The 18,508-nt window shown below is 47.2% G+C and overlaps 1 protein-coding gene across 1 annotated transcript in view; it reads left to right on the plus strand.

Annotated features, from left to right (window-relative positions):
- LOC138976380 (uncharacterized) overlaps positions 1-18,508 on the plus strand; it is a 98,236-nt gene that overhangs the window by 55,772 nt on the left and 23,956 nt on the right. Inside the window, exons 29-33 of the mRNA XM_070349267.1 lie at positions 4,661-4,777; positions 5,377-5,748; positions 13,122-13,294; positions 13,746-13,831; positions 17,669-17,812. Of these exons, the coding sequence (XP_070205368.1) occupies positions 4,661-4,777; positions 5,377-5,748; positions 13,122-13,294; positions 13,746-13,831; positions 17,669-17,812 (892 nt within the window). The remainder of the gene's footprint in view (positions 1-4,660; positions 4,778-5,376; positions 5,749-13,121; positions 13,295-13,745; positions 13,832-17,668; positions 17,813-18,508) is intronic.

The raw sequence follows: 18,508 nt of genomic DNA on the forward strand, positions 1-18,508 counted from the left end.
GCGGGGCAATGATGGTTCCGGTCATGATCGGGCTTCATCGGACATCTTTGTTGATGATGTGGATGTTGTCGAGGATTGTGATGACTCTTCCGAGGCGGAACACAACTTTCGAGTTGAGAGGAGGTTCTTGCGCGCGCTGTATGCCGCCGCTGAGGTTACCTCTCGATACTTTGCAGAAGGGGTGACAACTTCGTCTTCTCATTTAGCGGCACCACCTTTCGCATTTGGCGATTTCCAGGGTGACAATGAGACTAGCGTTCACTTCCGGTTTCGGGAGTCGCCCTCTGTAGCCTATGAGATGGCTAAGGTGTTGAGTTCCGGTGCTGTTAGCATCTTTCCTCTGTTCACTGCTCATGGGGATGCGTCGGAGTCTGTTCAGCCATGGCTGGCTTCTCCGAGCAATTGTTCTCGCACGTCGTCTTTCATGCTTCGTAACCAAAGCTGAACGGGAAGCCCAATCATTCTTTTGATCCTTTTGCACTTCCGAGTTCCCCGCTTCAGGTCACTCCTGCGTTGGGGGACAATCATTTACGGCTTCGGCCAATGATGGTTCTGGGAACAAGGACTCTTTGCCAAGTAGGCTTCCAATGTCAACCCTTTGGGTTTCAGGTTGTTGGTGGTTTTGGTATCCCGTCTCTCACTTCTGTTTTCGGAGTGAAGGACTGTACGCATTAGCATCAGCCCACACTGTCAAGGTGTTGCGGGTGTTTTGTACTAGGGATTTTGCCTTTTTCTGGTTCGTTTTTTTTGACGTTCCAGGTAATTGTAGCACTTTGTTCTTGCCTGTCCGCAACTTCTGATGTCAACCCTTTGGGGTCCAGGTTGTTGGGAGCAGTGATGCCGTGTATCTTACTTCCTGTTCTGCTGCGGCTGTTTAGGATGGTAAGGTTTTGTACGTGATGGCATCTATGATTACTGTTTGCGTAGGTCCCCGCATCTGACTTTTAGTCTCTCAGCGGATCAGACGCGTTCTGGGTTTTCGGCCATATTCAGGGTGTTTCTTGATTGGCGGCGAAATTTATTCCGGATTTTTCTTAAGGATGCTCCTTAGTTCACGACAGCTGTCGGTTTTTGAGCGTTCATCGTTTTTGTCCTCTCGAGGAGGTTGTTCGGACTTTCTTGTGACTTCCTCTGTTTTGACAAGAAGCGTCTGAAGTCAGTTTGGGGGCAACATGACGGCCGGTTTCGGCGACTTTGTCTTACCTACGGGTAGCGACGGTCCAGTTCATAGTCATAGTCATTCATTGGTGCTTTCTGCCACGACCCACGAAGTTATGAGTGCTTGTCTTTGCTAGACTTGGACTCTTAACGCAGGAAGTTTTACTGCGTCATTCGCTCGGTCTTGATTGGGTAGTTGCTCAAGCAGGTCATGCACCAGCAGAGCCTACTTCTGGCTAACCGTTTGGATCATGTTGGGTTCACAGCTTGGTTCATTAGAGGGTGAGTGTTCTGGTAGTTTGGGTACTTCAGGAACACGTTTGCTCGTTCTTGAGATTTTTCTCACCGATGAGGGCTTGATATCTTTTTCTCAGGTATCACTTGTTTTCGGTAGGAGATCGGTCACGAACTGACGTCATCTCCTAGGCCTGGCGGGCTTCACACCCTCCCAGGGTGTAACATAGCGACATTATGTTTTAACGGTCGCTACAGGGTTTGTCCTATTCAGTTCTGTGTTGACAAACTTAGGCTCTGATCGTTCCACGTTCGGCACTACAGCTAGCTCCCACTGTATGCTTGCTTCCTTTCTTGTCGATTAAATTTCATAGCTTATTGCTAGTGAGTATTGAGTTAGACTTTTGCCTCTTTCGATTAAAGTCGCTTTGGTTTTGATGAGCAATCTCGGTTCATCTCTTGATGAGAGGTTGCATTCTCGCCGACCTGCAAATTGTTGCCTTTGTTTTCGGCTTTAAGTCATTTGACTCTTTTGTGGGAGAGTCTAGCAAGGCCAGATGTTTTCCGACATTTGTCTTGCTCTATCCTTTGAACAAGGGGCAAGTTATTGTCTCTGGTTCATTGCGAACATTTAGCGTTTCCTCTTGGACTATGGTGCTGTGGTTTACTCAAGCCTTAATCTTTTAGTGCTTCACTCCGTGGAGGGTGTTTCACTTGTGGTCGTTTGGAACTTCTTGTTCTCTTCGAGGGGAGACGCAAAGGTTCGTTTTTTATTACTCGCTTGCCTCGGAGGACATATCTGTTTGTCTTCCGAACTTGCACGGCTCTCTTTTGAGTTAAGAGCTGTCTTTCTGGTCTAGCCGTTTGTAAGAGATTGTTCTCTCTTTTCGTCAGTCATGACCAAGACAGCGTATTTTAGGCCTTTTCACTTAGCTTAGGTCTCAACAGGCTTTACGTGAAAGGGGTTATTTATCTAGGTTGATTTTTTCTGGTGGTTTCTTTGCCATCATTAACTTTCTATGAGTGCAAATAAAAGGGGGGGGGCAGTCTGCCCTTCCTCCAGCACCTGCATTAGTGCAAGTTCTAGATTCTGGGCATAGGCTTTAGCATTCTCCAGTTCAGGAGGATGTTAAGACTTTCCACGAACTGTTGTTATCGTAGGAAGTCTATGTTTCGTTATTCTGGAGGAACGTCGTCAGGTCTTGACAAGGCTTTTCTCTTTCTACGCCCTGCGTGGTAAGGGCCCTGCGTCCAAGCTTTTGTCTTTTGAAAATTAATTCCAACTTGGGATTTCTTTTTGTTTTTAAGCTCTTTTTTAAGAGCCATAGATTTGGAGACATGCTAGCCTTTCTTTATAGGAAGGCTCTCAGACTCCTTTTTGTCAGTGTTCACTTCCCCTTAAGGGTGTAGCGTTTTACATACTTCTGGGTCTCGCTCAAGGTTTTGAGTATTTGACTTACTTGTCTTGCATGGCTCCTTTTGGTTCTTGCGTTTCAACGGATAGAACCAAATTATTGCTAGGCAGCCCTGACTAGATGGGCTTTTACACTCATTAACAGGCTTATGAGTGCGGCAGTCAAATGGGGGGGGAGCTTTCTTTCTTCCTCTGGGTTGTCTAGAATTCATGGGGCCTGAGCTTGGACCCTTTATCCGGTGGTTCTGTTGCCAGACAATTCTCGTATGGCACCTCAGTGGTGTTTGGACGTCATGTTTAGACGTCTTTCTTTACTACTTTTGTGCGTGTTTTAGTACCCACTGCAATGGTAGTAGTTGCTTACCAATTATGGTTGAAGCAGGCTGGTTTCTTATCATGTTAAGTGAGATTCCCGCCACCTTATGTAGCAATCTGCTATTTATGTGAGTTGTAGTAAGAATATGTTATTTAATCGAAAATTTCTTAATAAATTTTCATTTAATTAATATACTTACCAACTCACATAGTTAATGCCCTCCCATCCTACCCCGCAATCGTTTTTTTGTTAATGGTTGAAGGTGGTGTTTCATTGGGAATGAGTTTGCCGGTGATATGTGCCGCGCATGCGCGGGCTACCGGTGAGGGGAGGTAACTACCAGGGCCTTGTTGTCAAGGTTTTGTTTTGATTTGGGGGTTACCTCCCCCTGTTTCCAGGGTTAGTACTTCAATGTCTTACGCATCAAACTGAAGTTAATGCTTTTTTTTTTTTTTTTTTTTTTTTCTTTTTTTTTTTTTTTTTTTTTTTTTTTTCTTTTTTTTTATCTCTTTTTTTTTTTTTTTTTTTTTTTTTTTTTTTTTTTTTTCTTTTTTTTTTGTTGACCTCAGTTGCATGCAGGATGTTAATGCTATTTATGTGAGTTGGTAAGTATATTAATTAAATGAAAATTTATTAAGAAATTTTCGATTCAACTGCTTTGTGCAGTGCAATGTAAGACACTGAACACAACCAAAGAAAGACCCACTCAAAGGCACACTCCTTCTCGGGAAAATAAGTTCAGCTCACTCTCTCGGATCTGGTCAGGCTTGGTCGTATGTCAAAAATCAACACCCTGACTGCTTGCTGTGGTGAGTTGATTTCTTAAAAAGACACTGGTGGCATTTACAAAATAAATCCATTCAAAATATGTACTGTGCACAGGGAGCGCCCAGGCTGTTTATTTTTGGTACATGACCAAGTGGAGGGGTGGTCTTATCCCACCAAAAAGCCTGGCCAGATGTGTGACAGTGAGTTGAGCTGTTTTCACAGGAAGGAGTGGGTCTTTAAGAATGAAGGTAACTGTGTCAGTGGATGAGATCTTGTAACTGACACAGGAATAGTAATCTGAAACAATTTGTTTTGACTTTCTGTTTATAACCTGTAACGTAAATGTACCCCAATTTTAAGACCGGCACGGTTGGCCTAGTGGTAAGGCGTCCGCCCCGTGATCGGGAGGTCGTGGGTTCGAACCCCAGCCGGGTCATACCTAAGACTTTAAAATTGGCAATCTAGTGGCTGCTCCGCCTGGCGTCTGGCATTATGGGGTTAGTGCTAGGACTGGTTGGTCCGGTGTCAGAATAATGTGACTGGGTGAGACACGAAGCCTGTGCTGCGACTTCTGTCTTGTGTGTGGCGCACGTTATATGTCAAAGCAGCGCCGCCCTGATATGGCCCTTCGTGGTCGGCTGGGCGTTAAGCAAAAAAAAAAAAGAAAAAAAAACCCCTTCGTTTTAAGACCTCAATTTCTCAGATTTGTGTAGGTATTTAAAGGGGGGTTCCACTGTACTTGTTTCATCATTTCTTTCCTTCAACAACAGCCGTCAGAAGATTGAGACCGAGACTCTAGCAAAGGACGAGGGCTTTCATGAAGTGTGCATCTCTGTTGTCGACAACCCTCATCACTTCTACGTCCAGAAACGCGGCAATCAGAAAGAGTAGGTACTTTTCTTTACTTTTTTAATTATTTAACTTTCTTGATTTTTTTTGGGGGGGGTGCTACCTGTGGGTGCATCTGTATGTATGTATGTATGCATGTGCATAAAAGTTAAATCAGTTCTGAATACACATCTTCCACCCCTCCCCCATTGGAAGCACAAAAACGTCAAGTATCAATCAGTCTGTCTGTGTGTGAAGGGAACTTTTTTGGTATCTGATTACCAGATGATGAGATGCCAGTGTTGAGTGTAGAGGTGTGTGTTGAGTTCCCATCATCACCACTGTTGAACAGTTTAACAGTCTGTATGTTAAAGACAAATGACACCGATTACACAATCCAAGATGTCTGTTCTTGACCCCCTCTTCAAAAGTAATCTAATGTCAAAATGAAACTTAGATCGAGAAGACGTCACAATGCGAATAAGGCCCCACGAAAACATTCTGTTGCTTCACTTGCATGCCTCCCCGAAACTGACACAGAATTTCAATAACAAAGTTTGTTTCGGTGTGAGCAGGAGGAGATTACTCATAAGGTCACCGCTAAGCTGTGCATGTATCAGTATCGTATATCATTAACTTGTATGGTTTGTTGTTGCAGTCTGGCACTGCTGGTGGAAGAGCTCAACCAACACATGGAGAAGGTTCTGAAGGCCAGGGCAGACGCTGCTGCCGCTCACCCATCACACTCACACACTGACTCCACAACTGCTGCTGGTGACTTGCCAGTTAAGGCAGGGGAAGCGTTCCTTGATGCAGGGGAAGCAACTCTTAGTGCAGAGGGATCAGCGAGGGAAGCAACTGTTGGTTCAGGGGCATCAGCGCCTAAAACATCTCCCAGAAAATGTGATGCACAGAAGACAGAAGCAGGTGTTGGGACGAACGTGTCACAGATGAATGGCTCCGAAGGGCAGAAACCTGAAGTGAACTTTGAGCAAGGCTCCGTGTGTGCAGTGAAATTTAAGGATGGAAGGTACAGTGAATCTTGTCACTTACACTTCTCGAAGCAAGTTTCATGTGTCATTCAGATGATTTGTATATTTTGAAGTTTAACGAACATGTCCAGAACTTTTTAGTGCTCTAAGTATGCATTACCAGGTTTGTATTAAAGGGTGAAAGTCTGTCCTATCCTGTTCCAAAGCCAGCAAAATAAGTATTTGAAAGGGCGGGGATATAGCTCAGTCGGTAGCGCGCTGGATTTGTATCCAGTTGGCCGCTGTCAGCGTGAGTTCGTCCCCACGTTCGGCGAGAGATTTATTTCTCAGAGTCAACTTTGTGTGCAGACTCTCCTCGGTGTCCGAACACCCCCGTGTGTACACGCAAGCAAAAGACCAAGTGCGCACGAAAAAGATCCTGTAATCCATGTCAGAGTTCGGTGGGTTATAGAAACACGAAAATACCCAGCATGCTTCTCCCGAAAGCGGCATATGGCTGCCTAAATGGCGGGGTAAAAACGGTCATACACGTAAAATTCCACTCGTGCAAAAAACACGTAGTGTACATGGGAGTTTCGGCCCACGAACGCAGAAGAAGAAGAAGAAGAAGTATTTGAAATTTTGTTTGAAGTGCATTCTGAATTGCTTCTAAAATGTGTTTTTTTGGCTGATGGGAGCTTTCATAACACGTGTACTTTACATCATGTTCCAATGCAGCTTTATCATGAAGATTTTAAATTGGATACATTTGGTTCTTTTTTCAGCTGCAAACTCTACCTTTTGCTCTGTGTTGTTTCAGATACTAGAAGACTGGTTCCACATAACTGGAAAATTTCCTAAATAAATTATCATTTAATTAATATACTTACCCGAATCACATTAGCATTGAGTCACCTGAGATGCTTATCACTGAAAAACGCTTACCCGGCTAAAGAATTTAAAGGGAAGCAACCCCATCACCAAAACGAAAGTGAAAGTAGCTTTGGTAATGGGCCAGTACACCGGGAGTTACCTCCCATACGGGTGTATGCCACGTCACTTCCTCTAGGAACACGTGCCTATTATCATACGGCTTTAAAAAATCTTAAAACCATAAGCGGGGCAGGTGGGAGGGAATACAGTATGTGATTCGGGTAAGTATATTAATTAAATGATAATTTATTTAGGAAATTTTCCATTTAATATCATATTCTTACTCCGAATCACATTAGCAGATAACATCAACAAGGCGGTGGGCTAGAAATGAATCAAAACTCACCATCAAGTTCTGGACAGGAACTGGCCTGCTGCTATGAGCGCTGGAAGGCCTCTGGAGCCATCCTGTCGAAGAGCTGTGACGTCCCGAAGATAAAAGTTTATGAAAACATCTTCGGAACGCCAAAACGCAGTTGTCAGCACCTCCTCTAGACGTCTGGAGCGCAGAACTGCCAGAGAGGATGCCCACGCCCTCGTTTCATGGGCTCGGGCCGAGTCAAGTGGCAAGGAGGGCATAACCCCCCCCCTCTTTGTGCGACTCCACTCATAAGCCTGCTTGATGAGCGAGGACACCCACCGGGCCAACGTTACCTTCGACAAATCTTTCTCGCGCCTAGTAAGGAGAGAGATAAACAACAACTTCTGAGAACTAGACCGAATCGGCTGAGTCCGGGCTAAGTACAGACGAAGTGCCCTCACAGGGCAATTGACCGAATCGGGGTCATCCGGGGCCAACGCGCTGGTCAGAGCCTTAACTCTAACCAGCGGAGAGGCCTGCCCCGGAGACTGATTCTTGGCCAGGAAATCAGGCCGGAAACGCAAAGATGCGGAACCGTCCGGCTCAAAGGAGATATCTCCAGGCTGACCCGACAGGGCGTGGACCTCGCTACCCCGTCGGGCCGTAGCCAACAAAAGGAGAAACAGCGCTTTGCGAGTGACATTGAACAGACTGGCCTCGCTTAAAGGCTCAAAATCCGCAGAACGAAGGAATTCCAGGATTAAAAACAAGTCCCACTTGGGAGCGGGCAAACGAGCTTTAGCTTCCTTAAGAGCAGCCCCTTTAATGACTGCAGCTATAACGCCCCCGACTCGAACAGAACGACCAATCTGCTTAAGAGTCGCCGAGATAGCGGAGCGCCGGACCCTCAACGAGGAGACTGAGGCGCCCTGCGAAGACATGAAAGAGAGGTGGTTAGCGACCTGAATAGAGCGCGGAGCCACCGAACTCACCCCTCTAGCTGAACACCAGGCAGTCCATGCCTTCCAGTGGGAAGCATAAACTGAAGAGGTGGACGCTCTATGCGAGCGAGCCACCAAGTCCAGAGTCAAAGACGACGCCCCAGAGCGCTTCAGCGAGTCCCGAACAACTTCCACACGTGAAGCTTCAGAAGACTGGGCTCCTCGTGTGGAATGCCTGTTCGGGGCTGCACTAGTTCCCCTCGCACGAGTGCGAGAGGAATGGGGGGCCCTTGGGCGAGCCGAAGAAGATCTGGAAACCAGACCTGCGACGGCCACAGAGGAGCGACCAGAAGAAGAAGGGCCGGCTCCTCCATCTCCGCTTTCCGGATTACTCGGCTGAGTAACGGAAAGGGAGGAAAGGCGTACGCCTCCAGACCCGTCCAGGGAAAGTCCAGAGCGTTCACTCGCCATGCCTGAGGGTCCGGGAATGGCGAGACGAACACCGGAAGCCTCTTTGAGTACCTTGTGGCAAAAAGGTCCACCAGAGGCTTTTGGACCTGGGCCCAAAGGCGAAGCAGTGCCCCGTGAGTGATCGTCCACTCCGACTGAAGCACCGTACCGGAACGACTGAGCGCATCCGCCAAAGTGTTCAGCCTCCCTGGAAGGTACCTGGCCGAGATCGTGATATGATGCTGAAAGCACCACACCAGGATCTCGCAAGCCCTCTCCGAGAGAGACGGGGACCGCGAGCCTCCCTGCTTGTTGATGTACGCCGCCACTGTCATGTTGTCTGTAAACAGACGAACATGTTTGGCGTACAGGGAGGGCAGAAACTTGGCCAGAGCTAGAGCAACTGCCTCTAGCTCCAGCAAGTTGATGTGCCACAAGGACTGCTCCGTCGTCCACAGACCGGAAGTAGTCTGAAGATCTGTATGTGCCCCCCAACCCTCCCTGGACGCATCTGTAAAGAGGTCCAGGTCGGGGAGGGGCACGACGATCGGAACACCTCTGCAGACCCACTCCGTGTCCAACCACGGAAGGGTCGCAGACTGGAACCATCCCTGCAAAGGGATGAGGGCGTCCCAGTCCACCAGAGGAGAGTCCACAAACGGCTTCAGCGCGAACTGAAGCGGACGTTTGTGGACCCGGCCCAGTGAAACCAGAAGAGCCATAGACTCCATCTGCCCCAAGATGGAGGCGAGCGAGCGGATGGAAGCCATCAGGAGAGGTAAAGTGGAGCGAATCTGGGCTTGGAGCTTGTCCACCCTTCTCTGAGAAGGCTGGACAGTCCAAGCGACCGTGTCGAAAGACATCCCCAGATAAGTGAATGTCTGTGACGGGGTCAGCTCCGACTTTACCCGGTTGATCGAGAATCCCAACGAGTTGGATTCTCGAAGAACCGTCAGGGTATCCTGCGAACAGCCGCTCTGGGACTGGTTCATGATGAGCCAGTCGTCCAGATAAGCCCGCAGACGGATACCCTGGGACCTCACCAGTGCACAGACCTGTCTCACCACCATGGTGAAAATCCATGGTGCGAGAGACAGCCCGAAAGGGAGTGCGCGAAACTGGTAGATCTGATCTCCCCACCGGAAACGAAGCCATTTCCGGTCGGCCGGATGCATAAGAATATGAAAGTATGCGTCCGTGAGATCGATCGAGGTCACCCAGTCTCCTGGGCGGAGAGAGTCTCGGACAGAGGCTGGCGTCTCCATCTTGAATTTTATCTCCCTCAAGAAAGTATTGAGGAGAGATAAATCCAACACGGGACGCCATCCTCCTGATGCTTTGGGAACAGCGAACAGACGCCCGTAAAATCCCAGGGAGCTGTGGACCCGAACTCTCTCCACCGCGCCCTTCTGCTCCAGGGAGGCAATTTCCGACTGCAAGACGGAACGTGCTTCCTGCGAGAAGGGGGGCTTGAACCGCGGAGGCACTCGGGTAAGAGGCGCCTTTTCCTCCCGCCAGAGTAGGCGGAAGCCCGATCTCACCACTCCCACAATCCATTGGCTGTCTACTACCGACATCCAACGAGAAAGTGCCCGGGAGGGGCCTCCCGCCATCACCAAGGTGGAGGGCGGGAGGGAGGTGAGATCGGGAGCGCTTCATTGGGGGTGTGGCTTACTTCCAGAGCCGCCACGCCCCCTCCCCGATGCCGTCCTCTTCTTCCCACCACGAGCGGCCGGCGGAGCCTGCCGCTTCTGAGCTGGCTTGGGGTTAGACGATGTCTGAGCCTGCTTCTGTTTAGAAGGCTGAGACTGTTTCACCCCCTTCAGAGTGTAGTCAAGGAACTGACTGTCCTTGTTTGACTGAATCTCCTTCTGTCTGGCATCCAGTGCCAGCGGACAGAAGAGAGACTCCTCTGAGACCGGGGAGACTCTCAAGGTCTCCCTAGTAGCCAGTTCCGTGAATTGGGACTGCGAGAGGAAGAGATCCCTCCTGCAGAGTACCGCTTGGGTGTACTGCAGGGAGGAAAGACGCAATTGTTCCTCATTGACCTTGGCCAATGCGGCCAAAAGCGCAGAGACATCGTCCGCATTCTGTTCTTCACTGAGAGTGAAAGGAACTAGTGAATCGGTCAATGCCCGAGACAGAGCCCGAACGAGAGTCTCCGCAATGGAGGACAGTTCGATCTGCCGACGTCCAACCTCCTCAGCAGAGAGGAGGGAAGCCTCGGAAACCGGCAAAACCGAATCACGCTTGATCGGTTTAGTCAGAAGAGGCAGCAATTCCCGGGAAACCGGAAGGGTAGCCCTAGGGAGTGCAAAAGACGCCAGCCAATTCTGGCTCTGATTGGGCATGCCAAGCTTCCTATTGACCGTAGGCACGAAGGAAGAGGCTTGGGCAGCTGAAGCCACCCACTGCTGCGCTGATTCCGGAACTGGACCAAAAGGAAGCAGTAACGGAACAGGCACTGGCCGAATACCACTCCCCGCATGTGCTGGACGAACCAGTGAATGCGAAAGTTGGTAAGCCACTGACGGAGACTCGGCAAACCGGAAGGAAGAAACATCCTCCTGTGCCGGCCGGAAGTCCGCCATGGCAGAAGGAACGAATGATGCGGAAGAGTCCGCAGCCACCACCCCTTCAGGAAAATAACGAGACGTTACTTCCGCCGCGACGTCAAGAACAGACTTGAGCTTCGACGGAAACACGCCCCGCGACTCCTCGCTGACCACTGATGGAGCATCAGAATAGTCACACGTGGAACCAAGACCGAAGTCACCAGTTCCGGAAGCAGAAGCATGCCCTGGCAAACCGGAAACCGGAAAAGCCTGAGCACTAACGTCATCCTGCCGCCCAAAATCCTGTGAAGGTAAAGGGTAAGCAGGACGACCATCCGCAAAAACCGGAGCTGGATGAGCTGACGTCACTCCCCCGACTGAGTGGAGTGATGCCTGCTCAAGCCTAGGCGCTTGAAAGCCGGAAGGCGCACGCTGTAATCCACTATCTGGTATCCGGAAGGAACCACCAGAAGAGGAAGAAGCGTTTCCGGCCGAAACCGGAAGTGTAGTCAACGGAACCGCAAAATGCGGAAGTGAAGACTGCACTGGTTGACTTCGCGATCCGGAAGGACCGGAAGTCAGTGAATACTCCATCCTGCCGCGACCGCCGTAGCGTGCCGGAGCGGACGGATCATCACTTCCGGCAAGTGCCGGAAATGCGGCAGTCGAAACCGACTGCCGCCGCTGTTCGAACAAGTCCGGGGCCTCGTAGGTTATCGCCGGAAATGAAAGATCAGCAAGGTATCGGTCGTGACCCGATGCGAAAGAGCTGTCCCCCGAAGGAGAACGTCCAGGCGCCTCACGAGGGCTATCGGACCAGCTCTGCTTACCAACCGACGCTGAAGAGGGAGGACGCTGCTCCAAGCCGGAAGTGGAGGACAAAGACACGGAAGCCAATGCCCGGACGTCACTGCCAGATGCCGGAAACGCCGAACTGCTGGCGACGGAACGCTGAAATTCTGCCTGCACCAAGCTGCGGATTTCTGGAACCAGTGACTTTAACAGAGAGGAAACCAACGCACCTTGTCCAGGTGCTAACAAAGAAGACGAAGTCTCCGATGTAGAGACAGGTGCAGAAGTAACAGTAGCGCTAGGCGCCGCAAAAGAAGCAGAAGTAGTAACAGCGCTAGGCGCCGAAATTGGTACAGCCAACAAAGTGTTACGCTCTTGGTCTGTAACAAGTAAAGTTGCTTTGGAAGAGGAAGACTTAGCCTTAATTTTCCCCTTGGGGTCCGACTTGCCACGGCGCTTGTCTGAATCAGACATGTTGACAACAACACGTGGCAACGCGAAAAAATTTACTGAAACATAAGTCTAAACGACTGGAAAATTCAGTAAACACACGCACTAATGCGTTAACAAAATACTATAGCTAAACTTGCCCCACAAGCAGAGGCACGGAGAGCTACAAACAAAGTCACACGAGCTAGAAAACTAACTCACACAACAAAATGGCGACACGCAAGACACTGACACAAACGTCAACAACACGTGGCAAAGCCAAAAAGATTTACTGAAACGTAAGTCAAAACGACTGAAAAGACAGTAAACACACACGCTTACGCGTCAACAAAATACTAAAGCTACACTTGCCCAAACAGAAAGAGGGCACGCAGAGCTACTAGCAAAGTCACACGAGTTAGCTAACTAACTCACACAACAAAATGGCGAAACACGCAAGTCACTGACACACAAGTCCGTAAAAAACGGACAACGTACAGTAACGAAACAGCGCAAACAACCAACAACAAACGGGAACGAGCTCACCAAACTGTAGGCAAGGAGAGCAGACAAGCTGGGTAACGTGGCCGGCGGGTGTCACTCAAACACACAAGGTCAGCCACAGAGCGTCAAAAAGTGAACCGTCCTCTCCGAGGTGAAAAAGACGTATGATAATAGGCACGTGTTCCTAGAGGAAGTGACGTGGCATACACCCGTATGGGAGGTAACTCCCGGTGTACTGGCCCATTACCAAAGCTACTTTCACTTTCGTTTTGGTGATGGGGTTGCTTCCCTTTAAATTCTTTAGCCGGGTAAGCGTTTTTCAGTGATAAGCATCTCAGGTGACTCAATGCTAATGTGATTCGGAGTAAGAATATGATATTAAATGTCACTTACCCATGTTTTCTTTATTGAGAGCGCTTATCTCCTTTTCTTAGATCTTCTCACTAGTGCTCATCATCACTTTGTTCTTTTTTGTGTGTGCTGCAGTTATTATTAAGATTCTGGATATTCGTTTGATTGTGTTTCAGTTGGTACCGTGGTCAGATGGTGGAGAGGATGGAGGGGGGTTGGAAGGTGTTCTTCGTGGACTACGGGGAGAGGGAGGTGGTGGGAGAGAGCAGCATCCATCACCTGCCCGACAAGTTCTGTCTGCTGCCCGCACAGGCCATCGAGTGCGGTCTGGCTCACATCAACCCTGCAGGTGTGTGTCAGTGTGTCTGTCTGTGAGAAAGAGAGTGAGAGAGAGGGTGGTGGTGGAGAGGAGAGAGAAGGAAGGTGGGAGGGGGAGAGAAGGAAGGTGGGAGGGGGAGAGAAGGAAGGTGGGAGGGGGAGAGAGGGGGGAAAGAGAAGGAGGGAGAGAGAGTGAGAGGGGGAGAGAGATATTTTTTTCTCATTAAAATATTTGTTTTGCTACTGTTTCTGTTCATACTGGAAGTCCTGAATTGTTAAGAAAATGTACGTGAGTTAAAAAGCAAGAGGTATAAACGGTTGCACTTCAAGGAATTTTACTCCTAATTTTGAAAAAATTTAGAATGTTGTACATGAAAAGTATTTGGTTGAACAAAAGTGTTTTGACTGTAATGTTTGTATTGTGAACTCCGCAGAGTATAAAGCATATTGAAAGATCTCTGATGTAAGATGTGTGTTTTCAGGAGAGGAGTGGAGCGCAGAGAGTGGCGACATCATGTGGGACCTGGCGCATTACGTCAACGATGACAGGAAGACACTGCTGGCAAAGGTTGGTTGCTGTGGGGATGGGAGGGTGGCTTGAGAAGGGTTGAAGGGGAGGGCATGTGATGTGATGAGCACCTTTCGCGATTGTATGTCTTGATGACTGTACACATGGAGGCCGGGTAGCTCAGTTGGTAGAGCACTGGACTTGTGATCCTAGGGTCAGGGGTTCAAATCCAGGCTGGGACACACACAGGTCAACTTTATGTGCACTCAAGAGACGGTATCCATGTCCCAGCCCTGTTTCACCACAGATATTCTGGCACGTAAAAGACCTCTGTCATTCTGCCATTAGTGCAGGATGGCTGATTACACCTGAACACGCACACACTTGGCTAGCATGACTTGTTGCTGCTAGCTTTCTACTGGGATAACAAAGTAAAGTAAAGTAAAGTAATATGTGCATGGAAGGAGAATCAAGGTGCTCTGTCACACACTCAACACCATGAGTATCTCTCATTCTGATAATCATTGGTCCACGCTATCGCTCAGGTCTCTCTGACAGGATGAATAATGACTACGCGCATTAAAGGGAAATCTATCAAAACCAGAATACAGAGTTATCTCCCATATGTTTTTTGCTAATGTTTCTGATAACAGACGAATGATGAACGTGGTTGTAGAATGGCCGACTTCGACAGTGATCTCCGTTCTGTTCTTCACAGTTATGATAAAGACATCGTTCTAAGGTCAAAACAAATCAAAATTTTGAGACTGCTGTGGAAAGGAGACCGTGATATTGTTGCATCACTCCCAACTGGTTACGGAAAAAGTTGTCCGCTCTGTAGCCATTTTGTTATGATCACGTGACAAAGTTGATTATCACGTGACACTTTTGCCATATTTAGAGTTGTTTGCACAGTAAATACATCCACGAAAGATAGCTCGCTTGAAAGTGTCTTACATAACAATTCCTTTCTAAATTTAAAAATTACACAACACCATGAAAAATCGTTATCGACGATCACGAATCTGCTTATATTAATAACACATTACGAAAAGCTCTAAATATGTACAAAAATCGATTTCCTCTCCAGAGAAGGAAAGCCAAGGCATCCTGTCAGGGATAAGTGAGACCCCAAGGGAAGTAACTCATTTTGACCTGAGTTCAGGATGGGGTATCTCTGTGAAGCGGGTCTTGGGATTTGGTTTCTGGTTACTGTGGAGGATGAACTAGGGTTCATGTGATTTGCAATGCAAAATGTATTTTTTACAAGTAAAATGACTATTTCTAATGTAGCCAAGTGGCGTATCCAGTCTTTTTGTGTAATTATCTCCTGCCCGACCCAGTTGCCTCCCCTGTCTATTATCTTCCCCTGACCCAAGTTGTGTCTCCCGCAAGGATTATTGTGTGTTTACTATCGTAGGGTAGACTCTTGACCGGATTCCTTTCTAACCTCTTATCTCAGATTTAGGTGGTCGTTATGTAATGTGCCGCCAGACTGTCTGGGTATCGTTGGACGGCGTTTTGTCAAGTGGGTGTCATTTCTTTTGACAGGGTACATCATAGAAGATGCCAGGTAGCTTGGAGGTTTTAGTCTCTTACCCCCCCCTCCCCCCTTCTTTGTAACTGCTTGTAATCTAATGAGCCTTATCCGGTGTGCGTAATATTTCCGGTGCGTGACACCCCTGTAACGATTTCTGCCTCTTTAACGATCCCTTTCATTTGGCAGGCAATCTTAAGTAGAACGCCCCCCGTTGTCTGACACCGGGTAGCGATCGGAAGTGACCAGCCTTTAAAAGAGAGCATTAGGCTAGATCAGCAGACGCGTTTAGTGAGACCGATCATCGAGTGAGCTGGGTGCTGCTCATATGTTGTTGTCGTGAAAGTGTCGAAGTGCTGACCAAATTTGTCGCGAAGTTGTAATCGGTCGACGTGTGGTGTTAAATTCCGATACCTGTGCTCTTGTGTTTACTGTTTCAAGTGTGCTCACTGAGGAGAATCTGTAAGTAACTAAATGCTTTATTCATTCCTTATGCTGTGTTTTTTTCCTTATGCTCTATTCTTATGTTTCATTTGATGCTATGATGTTTACATAAATTATATGTACATTTTGACGCTGATTTGGTCCCGGGCGATGTCCGACCGGTCTCGCGTCAGAGTTGATGACGCCATTTTGATCTATCAGAGAGATGTGTTTTCTAGATCAGTTTCTAATTACTTTTATGATTTGGCGCTGAAATTGAGCGTTAATAACTTCTAATATTTGCTGACCAGTTGTTCTAAAGCTGTTTTAGAGTCTTGTGAATTAAAGACTCGTAAGAATCAAGTAAGGCAGACTCGTTCTCATACGTTTCGTTTTCGCTGAGAAAAAGCCTGTCTCGCAATATTTTATGTCGAGAAGACCCATGTGTATCGTTGCGATCTTTTTCCCATTTTCATCACATATTATTTCTGGAGATCAGTAGAGTCTGAGTAGTAGTCGGTTAAGAGTCCAAAGTTAAGCCCTCCGTGCCATTGGCCCGTAAAGCTACCTATTTACGATTTTGGCGCAGAAACCCCTACAATTGATGAACGGGAATTATGGTTGACACATATATTTTGGGTAATGAGCTCGTATCATGAGTTATCTTTCTTATTCTTGTCGTTATTATTCAACTCGATGAAGATGTGTCTTCATGGCGATGAACATACTTAATAATAACAATTATTTTGCAGTTGCGGTTCATGCAGTTGGTTAATTTATGTAGAGCATTTTCCAATGCAAGGCTTAGGCCTAAGGGAAGATGTTGGTTACTTCCCTTGACATTAGCTGTTGTGGAGTTGTTTAACTCACTGTGGATTCTCTTTCAGAGAATGCTGTGTCTGCAGGATTTTGGCTGTATTGTTACTTGTCTATATTTGTCATGATTAGTTTGACAAATGATACAGTCATACATTCATAGGTTTATTGTGGAATGTATGTATGGTTAGGATGCATTGGTATGAATGGTGCGTTTTACTTGTTATGCCATGTACTTATATTATGTTTTCTTTTCTTTTCATGTGTCATCAGACACTACTTTCTGGTGTCTACTTTCTGGTGTTTACTTTCTGGTGTTTACTTTCTGGTGTTTACTTTCTGGTGTCTACTTTCTGGTGTCTACTTTCTGGTGTTTGCTTCTGGTGTACGTTAATTAAAAGTCACGTTATCGCAACCTCTGTCTTGGCGTCTCATTTATGCTTCCTGGCCTATTCCTCCCCTTCCACTCCACCCTATCACACTAAGAATACTCACTGCATTTAACTAATAGGTATTGGAAAGAAATAAGCAGATGTGCCCGTACATTCTTTCCCATCTGTCTCTACTCACTACTGCAGAACATGGTCCTCAAAAACTGCATTGAGCTACGGATGGCATTAATCTGTTTTAGCCCTGTGTGAGGTTCAAGGTCCCGCTGAGTGAATCCTAAACAGTCGCTCCTCTTTTAGTATGTGACGTCTCTTTCACTGGGTTATTTCGGGACCATTCCCCAGGGACTTTAGCCTGTAATTGTAACATCTGATAAACAAAGGGAAGTAAGCTCTCTAAATGCAAATGATATGTGTAATAGAGAAAGTAAGAAATTAATATGTAAAGCGCTTAGAGAACGTCAAGCGCTATATAAATCTCCCCATATATATGGCACGTTAAAGATCTTGGTCATTCTACCATAAGTGCAGATGGCTGATACCACCTAAACACGCAAACATCAAAAAGCCGTGAGGGCGTAAAACTCGAATCGTGTAAACCAATTCATGTCCAATATAGGCAATTAAGACCTGACGGACAATAAGCCCCTTAAAATTTACTTCTTTTTTTTATATATAAGTGAGAGTTATTCGGAACCATTTTTTCTGTAATTGTAACATTTTGGATTTCAGGAGGTTGGAACCCAGGAGTCGATGTTTGCTGGAGCAACCAGGCATGTGATGGAACTGTATGACACCAGTTTGTCCTCACGGGACGTTCGCTTCTCACACGAGCTGGTCTGGCTTCAGGAGGCCAAGGCTGAGGATGGGATAAAGGTGAGTAGTCTTTGTTGTGTTGACAGGTAATACTGCAGGCATGTGTTCTGTATTATAGAAAATGTATCGCAGTTTTAACTTGGCGTATTAAGGTTGTTTTTGTTGAATGTGTGAATCTGATGTGAGGGCTGGTTCAAATATGCTGTTTCAGTTAACCTGATTCGTTCTGATCTAAGTGTGTGCACACAAAATTGGGGCGGGGATATAGCTCAGTTGGTAGCGCGCTGGATTTGTATTCAGTTGGCCGCTGTCAGCGTGAGTTCGATCCCAGGTTCGGCGGAAATTTATTTCAGAGTCAACTTTGTGTGCAGACTCTCTTCGGTGTCCGAACCTCCCCCCGTGTACACTACATTGGGTGTCAGACCTGTTTACCCTTACGATTTTGGCGTAATTTATTACGATTTTCTGAAAAAATACGCCATTCCGCTATCCGTGTCAAGACTACGATTTTCATAAACAAAAAAATGTAAAAAAAGAAAAAAGTTTTTATTTTTTTTAAAAATTTTTTTTTTAATCTATTCACATGTTTGGCATTGTTTTTTTCAATGGCAAAATGTGGTGAAAAAGCACAGGACTGACCAGAGATCATGTCTGTCTGTTGAGACGCTGGAGAGCCTTATTCTAGTGGTGAAGTCTCGCCATCACTCATTCGGCAAGCGCAAGTACAGTAGAGAAGCGCTTGACACACTGAAAAAG

This window comes from Littorina saxatilis, linkage group LG1, assembly GCF_037325665.1.
Source record: "Littorina saxatilis isolate snail1 linkage group LG1, US_GU_Lsax_2.0, whole genome shotgun sequence".
Classification (NCBI taxonomy): Eukaryota; Metazoa; Mollusca; class Gastropoda; order Littorinimorpha; family Littorinidae; genus Littorina; species Littorina saxatilis.